This window comes from Zeus faber (genome assembly GCF_960531495.2).
Source record: "Zeus faber genome assembly, chromosome: 16".
Lineage (NCBI taxonomy): Eukaryota > Metazoa > Chordata > Actinopteri > Zeiformes > Zeidae > Zeus > Zeus faber.
Genome location: NC_137202.1, coordinates 13,496,665 through 13,508,328, shown reverse-complemented (window position 1 = coordinate 13,508,328; position 11,664 = coordinate 13,496,665). Strand labels below are relative to the sequence as shown.

Below are 11,664 nucleotides of genomic sequence, written 5' to 3'. Positions count from 1 at the left end.
GATGAATGCATGCTTTCCAGGCCACGCTGCGGCAGGCTAGACAAACCCACCATCCCTAATCCTCTCTCTCTCTCTCTCTCTCACACAGACACAGACACACACATAGACACACAGACACACACAAACACACACACACACACACACACCTCTGGGACTCCGCTAAACACCTTAACTGCCCCTGATTGGCTGGCTCGGGACAACAATGACAGCAGAGGGGAGAGGAGGGGATGGAGGGAGAGGGGGGGGATGGGAATTGGTTTTCCCCTATCTTGCTCTGTAAGCACGGCCCATGGAGCCGAGCGGAGAGTTGCCTCGTTTTCGTTTTTCTTTCTAGCTCGGTCGATTCCTCCACAAAAATCAATATTTCTCAATAAATCTGCAACCCAAAAGGAATGACCAATAAGAATAGGTTGAGGATTTATTCACGTTCATACATTTTTGATTGATTTATTGGTGATCATTAATATGGCAAATTGATCAAATAAATGTGTACGAAAATAATAAAAGCTCAAAGAAAAACAATGAAGGAAAGGAAAAAAAAAAAAAAAAACCACAACTTCCAGCTCTGCCATTGGATAGGTTTGAACGGAACCTGTGTGAAGCTGTAGCTCAGAGGGGGCGGAGCCTGTGTCTGTTTCAGCCAATCATCGACGAGCTCTCACAAGCATGACATCATCCAGCGTGTTGTTCAGGGTGTAGATCGTTGTGGGCCAACTGCGCCAACGTTGTGGGGTGGAGGATAATGTCTGGACCCCTTCCGGGAGGGAGGGAGGGAGAGGAATGGTCCAAGAAGCAGACTATTGTGCTCTTTCACCTTTTGTAAATGAGGGTTGTGATTCAGGTTTCATTTTAGTTTTTTTCGTAACTATATCTACATCTAGGAAGGAAACAGGACGGGATTGTGCCACAACACGTGTTTGTGCAGGGCTCCAGAGTGGGAGTCTGGCTGAAGGAAGCAGACGGTTGAAAAAACACTGCGCTACAATTCATCAAACCGTGATCTGTGCTCGCATTCGAGGCGTTTCAGCCGTGTTGTCTGTTCTGTTATTCAGGCAGTGATGTTCGAGTAGTTGTTTGAGTCGCTTTTAAGTTGATATTATTTCTGTTAAAAAAGAAAACCTCTCTATGCTTGTTTTTTTTTTAATTGTTAATTTTTTGTGTTAAATTTTTGATTTTGTTTTCCACTGATCCCAAACAAGCTTACAGTATGCAATTGTTCTTTCAAACACTTTAATTTTTAATTCCCTTAGTATCACTGACGGGTCAATTTGCTATTCTTAAGACCACCCACAAAAAAAAAACGAGCAGACTCTTAAAACAGACGTGTGTGTGTGTGTGTGTGTGTGTGTGTGTGTGTGTGTGTGTGTGTGTGTGTGTGCGCACGCATATTGTCCTGTTGGACACACACACACTGGCAGGATGAAAGAGGTCTTTCATGAGGGAAATTTTCACCGGGGGTGGGGGCCCGTCCCTCTGTCCGGTGTGTGTTCTTATGTTTGTTCTCTTTATTAGCGGGTCAATATTTTCACAAAGTAGAAAGCTTCAAATAATGAAAAATGATCTTGGAAGCATGGATTTCCGAAAAGTAGGGTCATGGTCTACAGAGCCTCCCACCAAGTAGACCGTGGCCATATAACAGAGAATCGTACAGTGTGTCCTGTACACGTGTATAAGTGCATGTATACGTATGAGTTTCAGTGGTTTGACTTTGTTTAAAATTCCCTTTGGCTGTTGTGGTTGTAAACTCTTCCACATCTTCTCGGGGGGTATTGTATCGTTTTGGGAAATGGGAATTAGGAGACGTCTTAATTGGGTTCTCATATAGTTCCCATGCTAAAGTAGCCTCAAACTCCCTAAAGGTGCTTCCTGCTTAGGATGAGACTGACCCAAGGAATTAAGTGCAGGAAGTACCCCCCCCATACACACACACACACACTAAAACACATACACTTTAGAGTGTTCTTCAAATAGTAGAGATGCAGGTGTGGTGAAAGTGTCAGTTTTAGCGTTGGTTATTTTTAAAGTCCTGAGGTTCATCAGGAAGTTGTTCAAACCTCCTGGGGCCAGAGTGCAACTGGTTCATCTCAATAAGTGAGAAGGACAAAGCCACACGAAGACACTGACACTAATAATTCATAATGAAGTTGCCTGGGCGGTGTCAGATAATAAACTGTTGTAGTGCCTTAATGCAAAGGTGTGTGTGTGTGTGTGTGTGTGTGTGTGTGTGTGTGTGTGTGTGTGTGTGTGTGTGTGTGTGTGTGTGTGTGTGTGTGTGTGTGTGTGTGTGTGTGTGTGTGTGTGTGTGTGTGTGTGTGTGTGTGTGTGTGTGTGTGTGTGTGATGCTGCTGGCACAGAGCGGGTGTTTTTCATTAGCGCCCCAGTGACACAAACAGCCTGCGGGGCGTCACATGCTGAACCTCAGCTGCACTCAAGTTATCCTACTCATGAGGAATTTAAGTTTTGAGAATTTAGAGCAAATAAACCTTTGGCCAAAACATCCAGCTGCAAACAGTCTCGCTGAAGAAGCGCTTTTTTACATTTCGGGATGTTTCCCCGCCCGCAGTGAGTGTCGTGTTGACACACGCAGGTGTGTGGGGTTTTTGGCTTCAGACTCCTACAGTTTTGCATTGATATTAAGAAGCCTGTTCAAAATGGCGGACGCGGTAGTCCGCGCACTAGGCTCAGCTTTCACACTGAGCTCAGTCTTGCAGAAAAGGAACTCGGGAGATTTCATTTCTAGGACGCGTGGGGGGCGGGGGGGCGCCACTGGAAACGCCGGCCTCCAATCGATGGAGGTTGCGGATTCAGCGGATGACGGAGGTTGCGGAGCCCGGCTTAAACAGACGACTGAGCTCAGCTCAGTCAGCTCAGTCAGCTTCCCAAAACCAAGGGCTTGAAGAAAGTTCTTGCTGCAGGTTCTTCAAAAGTCATCCTCCACTTTAATTCTCATCAAAAGCTCCGTCGGGACACGATTCCCTTCCTGTTGTGGTGCATTTTTTCTTTGGTTGGTGCGATTATTCTGGCATTTCAACACATACAATACATACAACGCAGTTATGCAGATTGATAAACGGACACTAAGATTTTCACGCCCCCAGCAATTCCCACATAAATACTTGGAGAGTTAAGAAAAAATTTGGAAGAAAAAAAAAAAAAAAGACCTAAACATTAAGAGATAGTTACCGGCAACATACAACAATTTGATCTTTCACCAACTCTGAATTCTTCCGCTGTTTTGGGAAACACTGTCCACACATAATTCACCAAGAGGAAGGAAGCTAGCGTGGCGTCTTTATCAAACTGTCAATCTCTCATTTGGACTCGATGCCAAACACACACACACACAGTGCAGTGTGGCTTCTAATTTGTTGATTTGAGTAATTCTTCCTGGTGCCCACGGTCACCCAAGATTTCCGTCACTGATCCAGGTGACTAAACACGCTGTGGAAACTGGGCTTGGCAGTAGGACTTTGACCAGACTTACACTTCTATATTAATATCAACAACTGTATATATAACGTATAAGGATACGATTTTACCTGCCTCCACATTGACAGTAAGATTTAAACCCGACACCCGATCACATTGTGAAATACATAACCATTTAACTGTCTTCTCATTAGAAGTTCTCGAGCTCCGATCTGATTTGACCGCTCACACCGCGGAAAGTTTTTTTTTTTTTTTTTTGTTTTTTTTGTTGATTTATTTGTCTTATGTTTTTTTCATTATCCGGGAGGAGAGGTGCCAACTACGAGGTCGCAAAGTTCATTGTCATCGCAAATAATCCTGTGTTTCCAGGTGAGCGTAAATATGCTGCAAATCTAGAGTTGGAGAAGAATTCCCCGACTATATATTTTTTCAGCGCCCGGTAACACGGACACTGGCTCTGATCAGTTTGTCTTGGTGTTGGTGGAAACCCGGCGCGTCGCCGTAGTGTCAAACCTCTCCAGCAGCAGTTTGCGTTGCTGGTCCTCTTTGACCCTCGAACGTCAGTTTAACGGACGCTGGCAGATGATTTCATTTCAGACACCGCCAACCTGGTTTGTGTCCACACACACACACACACACACACACACACACACACACACACGCGCGCGCGCAGTTAGGGATAGCCATCGTTGTGGAAATGTGTCTGAGGCCCCTGCACAACATCCCGCGGGAGCCCAGGAATGTTAAAATCACAGAATTGCGAAACTGGAGCTAAAATTGCAAAACGCGTGCGCGTCTGTGTGTGTCTGTGTGCGTGTGAAAACAGAGTGAGAAATGCAGATGGAGAGAGAGAGAGAGATGGAGAGAGAAAGAAGACACAGACAGACGGAGAACCCTCACCCCTGCTTTATTACATTATCTCTCTCTCTCTCTCTCTCTCTCTCTCTCTCTCTCTCTGTCTCTCTCTCTCTCTCTCTCTCCCCCACTTCTTATTCGAGACAGATGTTAAAGATAATGATTCTCTATCAGAGCAGCTCCAGAAATACGATACACACAAATCAACATGGAAATGGAACCTTTTCAAAGCTCACCCTTTACACATAAACCACACACACACACTGGGTCCACTGTTTGAAAGAATTAACAGAATGTGTTTTATTTGTTCTTATGTCACGTCGCCTGTCAGCTGATTTCAGCTGGAACTGTTTGTCTCACATTTTCTTGTTTGAAATTCTAATTGTGTGTGTGTGTGTGTGTGTGTGTGTGTGTGTGTGTGTGTGTGTGTGTGTGTGTGTGTGTGTGTGTGTGTGTGTGTGTGTGTGTGTGTGTGTGTGTGTGTGTGTGTGTGTGTGTGTGTGTGTTATTAAATGTTTGTATATGTTTTATTAAATGTTTGTGTATGAGGATGAGCGGGGACCAGTGGGTGCGGTCCCAGGGGTGTGGCCGTGTGAGCAGCTGTGGACCCGGGACATAATTCCAACAGACTGCAGCTCATCCTCAGAACAAAAGGTTCCAGAATCGTATATTTGCGTCAAATTCTATTATTGAATTATTATATAAAAATATAAATATATCTGACCCCACCCGAGGACCTTCGGCCGCAGTAAAAGATTCTTATCTAATCGGTTGCGATTGCCTCTTTACTCCATAGTTCGGCTTTATCTATCTATCTGTTGTGAAAGCCATAACATTTCCAGATTTTGTGCTAAAGTACATACCGTATTTTGGACTGAAATTGAACGGCGGACGACGTAGAAATCCTTCGGTGGGGAAAGCGATTCATTGACGTTCGCAGAAACGGTCGAACCGCACGGTTTGTTTTGATCTGGTGTGAATGGCATACGAAGGGGTCAGGGAGCGAGAGGGAGGGAGGGATATTGGCACAGAGTAGTTGTATTATCAGGGTTAGTTTGCGGTCATTGCTGCCGGGTCCACAGCTGAAGCCGCTCCAATAGTCTCCCACGCTGTGTGTGTGTGTGTGTGTGTGTGTGTGTGTGTGTGTGTGTGTGTGTGTGTGTGTGTGTGTGTGTGTGTGTGTGTGTGTGTGTGTGTGTGTGTGTGTGTGTGTGTGTGTGTGTGTGTGTGTGTGTGTGTGCGTGCGTGTGTGTGTTGAAGGAGTTGACCGAGGCACCTTTCCTGCAATAGAATATTTTCCTGGAACGTGTCACAAACCCCTGTCGTATTCGTGACCTCAACTCCCTGCGAGACGCTTCCATTGTTCTCTCGTTTGAGAGCGATCGAGGGAGAGGGAGAGATCATTTTTGGGAGCAATAAATTATCACATGATACGCAGGAGCTTAACATTCCCTTTTCTCTCTCTCTCTCTCTCTCCCTCGCTCTCTCTCTCTCTCTCCCTTGCTCTCTCCCTGTGTGTGTGTGTGTGTGTGTGTGTGTGTGTGTGTGTGTGTGTGTGTGTGTGTGTGTGTGTGTGTGTGTGTGTGTGTGTGTGTGTGTGTGTGTGTGTGTGTGTGTGTGTGTGTGTGTGTGTCCATGGCAACCGGACATGTTCTCGCTCTGACCTAACAATGATGTGTATTGTAAACGGTTGATATTTAGTTTTGGACAGTCGCTCTGGAGGACCTGCTCCAGACAGGCACGCCCAGAACAGAGTGTTTCTGGCCTCGCAGCACAACACAGCCCAGTTAATGAATTACGTGAGTCAAAGTGTAGAAACCCTAAGACAAACACAAGTGGAAGTCAGTTCATTCTGATTTCCGTTTGCAGGGTTGTTATCAACTGGGTCCCTGGGGTGCGTGAAGTGCTTGAGTTTGTCCTGGAATACCTTGAAAATAGCCCTGCTACAACGTTACCGGTCTAAACGACATAGGTTATGCCAGGGAAATGTACATTTAATCCAACGTGGCTGGAAAATAGACACTGATAATAGTAGATGACGATGAGATTAATAATAGATATGGGATATAGTATATATAGTAGTATAAATAAATAGTCATGGAAGTTAAAATGATATATTTTAATTTATAAATATCACTTTGATCATTTGTTTTCCTTGAAAATTAAAAGAATTGTGTACTTTCTATTAAATCTGAATATCCTTATGTTTCAAAAAGTGCATCCTCTATTTACTTTTCTCTTAGAAAACCCCATCTAGGGATTGGTGTTGCATTATTGTGATCTGTACAGCGATCCAGTGTGTCAGGCAGATGTCTTTTCAATATGTAGCTGTGTTTGTGTCTGTCCCTACGTGGGGGGAAAAAAATCCATAAAAAAAGATGTGTGAGGGAGCAAAATTTGTGCCTGGTAATTATAACGTTTTCAATTTATGAGGATCCTTTTTAACGTCATACATTTCCAACATTGACTTAAAAGTAACTTAAAGGCGGTAATGGCTGTGAGTAACAACAGCCCTTGTAGAAATGTATTGGAGTATAAAGTATCAATCAACATGGCTGGAGGCACTGCTGGTGCTCTGGTGGGCCCCCAAAGGCCCCTTATCTCCAGATAAGGGGCCTTTCTGAGTTTGTACGTTCTCCCGTGTTCATATGGGGTTTCCTCCATAAGACAACAGGAAAGACCCCCCTCCAAAAAACATGCAAAAAGATTGTCGTCTGACCAGCAATGGACGTTTGGAATTGGTTCCTAGGTGCATCGCTGTATGCTGCCCACTGCTCCTAGCTGCCCCTGCCCCCTGCCCTGCCCACCCCGCCCCCCCAGAGAAAGGACACGCCAGGATGGGTCAAAAGCAGAGAACAAGTTTCACCCATTTGTAGCGTGTGTGTGTGTGTGTGTGTGTGTGTGTGTGTGTGTGTGTGTGTGTGTGTGTGTGTGTGTGTGTGTGTGTGTGTGTGTGTGTGTGTGTGTCTGTGTGTGTGTGTGTGTGTGTGTGTGTGTGTCGCTGTCGCCACATGTGTGCCGTGTACGTGTGCATGTGTTGTGGTGTGGTGTGTGCTGTGTGAGGAATAAAGAATCATCTTCTTCATATCTTCTCATATTACTTTACTTCCAGGCGCTTGTCCTCCCAGTCTGCCCCCATCCTCAGGTCAAGGACAGCGTGTGTGTGTGTGTGTGTGTGTGTGTGTGTGTGTGTGCGTGGTTATTGATCTGTGTAAGTGGTCCATTAATCCACCTCTTGATGGTTCTCCTCCTGCTGCTTTAAACGAACACACAGTCTGCACGGCAAATAGCCTTGCTGTGGATTCAGCACTATTTGTGCATCTAAAAAGGGAAATTGAATCGTGCTTTGAGATTGAGTTCTGCTTACGTGTGTGCGTGCTTAGATCACGGCCACGCCTCTCTGCCTAATGAACGTCCTATTTTTAAATATCACTGGAATGAATCGTTTCCCGTGTGCTGCCTCTTATTGACCCATTGCTCAGACATGAGCAAAGGCGCCTTAAAAAGTATCTGCACACAAATGACGCATTCAGGCTAATTCAATATCAAACAAAACCATTTGAAAACAGTTGATTTTCAAAACACCAAGATAAATAAACAAATGTGCGCACATTTTCTCGTCAGCACCTTCTTTTGCTGACAATTTTACAACAAACCAAGGCCATATCTATTCTCAAATCACTCACAAACATTGATATCTACTCTATTTGTTTTCATGACTGAGAATGGTCAGGTTCACCAAGGGGCGGGCGTGCGTGCGTGCTTGTGTGTATGTGTGTGTGCGTGCGCGTGTGCAATATTTACAGCAGTGATTAGACTTGGATTGCTCTCTTAGAAACAGGAAGCCTCTCCCACGAACACTGTCCTGCTCAGAACAATGGGACCTATAGGATTCTTTTTCTCTCTCACACACGCACACACACACGCACGCACGCACACACACACACACACACCCCAGAATCATTTATGTATACAAACGCAAAGAGGAACCGCGTACGACGAAAAACATCCACAAGCCTCTCCCAGGAAGCACATGCGCCTCGCACACACAAACGGAGGAAACCCGTCTTTTCCAGGAGCCGCTCCGCTGAGTGTCTGTTGTCCGTCACGCGTCTCTTAACGCGTCCCAAACATCCCTCCTGTTTTGTGTTTACGTCCGTACCACATGAATGAAAACCACGTCTCTGATCTGGAGGGATGTCAAGGTTAATGGCGACACAGGTCCTGCTCAGTGTCCCGCTGCGGCGGCCGTTCAGCCTCTTCCTTCCATCGACGCACAATGGAAGCTTTTCCTCTGTTTCGCTGTTGTCCGCTGGTCCGCTCCTCCGCTTTTTCACAAAAATCCCAATGTGATTGAATGCAAATGTCGGTGTCCTACTGTTATGTTTTTGTTGTTGTTGTTTTCTCAGAGAAATACTGTAGATATATGCATTGTCATCCTTATTTCAACCAATGTACTATCATACACAAGACCTTGATACCTTCTCCCAAGGTAATGCGTATGTAGCCGCGATGGCTTTTATTTTGAAGGAGCCAGCCATCACTTAGAACAGTAATAAACCCTTCAGTAATAAAACAACTTTCCCTTTCCCCGCCATGGCAATCCATTTTTTTACTCCAGCCCGGAACTAAGAAACCAGACTCTATGAACCCCTGAGCACCAGTCGCCAACCGCTTGTTTTCCTTCCCTCCCTCCCTTCCACCTCTCAGATGAGCGCGAGGCGGTGCAGAAGAAGACCTTCACCAAGTGGGTCAACTCCCACCTGTCCAGAGTGTCCTGCAGGATCACCGACCTCTACCTGGACCTCCGAGATGGACGCATGCTCATCAAGCTGCTGGAGGTCCTGTCCGGAGAGAAGCTGGTGAGGACACACACACACACACAGCGCACTAAACACACACACACACGCACACCATCATACATACAGTACATCAATACTGTACACACATACTATACTAAGACATTGTTCTCACTATGACATTATACTTAATTTCCCTCATAATTATCCCGATGTCGGTGTTCAAATGTTGTCCTGTTGAACCATGTATGCACACACACACACACACAGAAACACACAGAAACACACACGGATATGCACACACACCCTCTTTGTCTGGCTGAAAGTCTGACCAGACAGTTCTCAAGAGTCAGAAAGCAATTAAACGGGCTCAGTCTGGCCATGCTTTGACCCCCCCCCCCCCCCCCACCCCCACCCCCACCCCCCTCGGAATCTCCCATCAATAGTCTATAGGGTTATTCAGCAGAACACACCAACTAGTCAGCTGGTAAAAAGATCGACCTCGTGCATTCCTAACACACACACACACAGTGATTTTGAACCCCTATGTTTTTCTGTCGCTTCCTGCTTCCGGGGAGCTGGAGACGAGATGACAGGGAGTTGTAAAGCCGTTGGGGTCGGGGGTCCGAGGAGTTGGGAGGGTGAGAAATAAAGTCAGATGCGGAAGGGGGCGAAAAAAAAAAGAAGCAAGTGACGGGGGGTGAACGGAAAGGTCCCAAAGAATGGAACCAGAGGGAGAAAAAAAGAGTTTGGGACAGAATGTGACGCCGTAGGGGAGGGAGACGGCGACAGAGAGAGAGACTGAAAAGCTGCCCGATGAGGCCCGAACTGCCTCTTTTATTCAGAGAGAGGGGAGAATATTGCCGCCCGCCCCCCCGCCACAGTAACCGTGGGCGACAAAGCAGAAAACGACACAACCGATGGCACGCGTGATGCCTCTCGTGGCGAGACGACGACCTTTGTCTGGTGTCGGAATCGGCATAACCGAGCTGGATAAGTACGCTGGCAGGAAATGATACCACTTCACAGGAAGGGATGCGGTTTATACGTGACAAATGGAGGAGATTTAGCTACTTTACCTCTCAAAACCGTTGGCGGGACGCGGTTGGCCATCTGGTATTTTTCACACCCCCAAAAAAGTTGACACAGCGAGACGGCAAGACCAAGACACCCCGGGAGTGGGAGCGCTATCAAAAGAAGTCATTGAGGAGGGATGCTCCAGTGATCCCCTACTGGTTAAAATGGGTTTGGGCGCCAGCCAGCCCGCCAGCAGGCGCGGTCCGAGGGCCCACTTTGGATAAAACGAGTGAGGACACGGTGACAGGCGTCCAGAATTTGGCAGGTTTGCCAGGCGCCGGTCATGAAGGCTACGGCGCCGCCGCTGCGGAGCCGCCGTCACTCGCTGTGTCGGCCGGAAAGTAGAGTTAGGGGATCGAACGAAAGAGTTGAACACCCGGTTTATACTTATAACTTTGCGCTATTCTCATGACTGAAGAGAAGCGGCCAGTTACTGGCTGACCCTGCACAAATAATGCCTCGTTCATGGCGGCGTTTCGGGCGCGCTTCGCCGCCGCTTGCCGTGCGTGACCCAGAATGTCGGCACCGGCCGTGCCGGGGACGTCGCGTATAGGCTGCTCCATTCACGGCACTTCAAAGCAAACCTAATGTGAAATACGGCACTGTTCTCTGGCTTTAAAGTCATTGTTGCCGCAAGTGATGGATGGTTGTCGGATTCTAAACAATGCACCTTCTCTCCACTGTGTTGCTTTCCCCCTTCCTGATGAATTCTCCTAATGGTGCCGACAATCACGTTTTAGTCTGCATGTCGAAGTTTGGCGGTATGAGCCTGAAAACACCTTGCATCCCAACGCCGATACCTCCAACGCCCGCTCTGGATCTTCAATGCCCATAGACATAACTCTATTCCCTTCTTTTTTGTACCCCCACTTTGTATTATCTTTTTGAGTCGTATTTTATCACTAACTGCATTACGTTTTAGGAATCAGTTCGTTTCAGTGAGTTGCTAGGTAGGAATTAGGTTCTATTACTATTATGTTTGGTTTAGTAACTATTGTGCATAATCTCCGGATGCGTTGCAAAGACATGTCACGGCATATATGAATGAACGTATGTATATGTATGTGACAAATAAACCTCTTGAATCTTGAATCTATTGATTTTGAAATGGCTTAATTATGAAATCTCTCCACCCACCTCCCACCCAACACAGCCCAAGCCCACCAAGGGCCGGATGCGTATCCACTGCCTGGAGAACGTGGACAAAGCGCTGCAGTTCCTGAAGGAGCAGCGGGTCCACCTGGAGAACATGGGATGCCACGACATCGTGGATGGGAACCACCGCCTCACGCTCGGTCTGATCTGGACCATCATCCTGCGCTTCCAGGTAACGCAGCGTCCGGTGTCCCACCGAGATCCGAAACAAGTGTTCCCGAAGCTTTACTGCAGCCGTTCTCAAAACGTTTTCACATCAGGGATACTCAGTTTGATTGAGGATTTTGGCTGTCGGACCCCAATCTGAGAAGATAATTACATAATATAATAATAATAATAATAATAATAT

General features: G+C 46.6%; 1 protein-coding gene across 1 annotated transcript in view; it reads left to right on the top strand.

Annotated features, from left to right (window-relative positions):
• Positions 1-11,664, top strand: part of sptbn1 (spectrin, beta, non-erythrocytic 1) — a 91,676-nt gene that overhangs the window by 41,886 nt on the left and 38,126 nt on the right. The window contains 2 exon segments of the mRNA XM_080016786.1: positions 8,995-9,146; positions 11,314-11,487. Coding sequence (XP_079872912.1) covers positions 8,995-9,146; positions 11,314-11,487 — 326 coding nt within the window.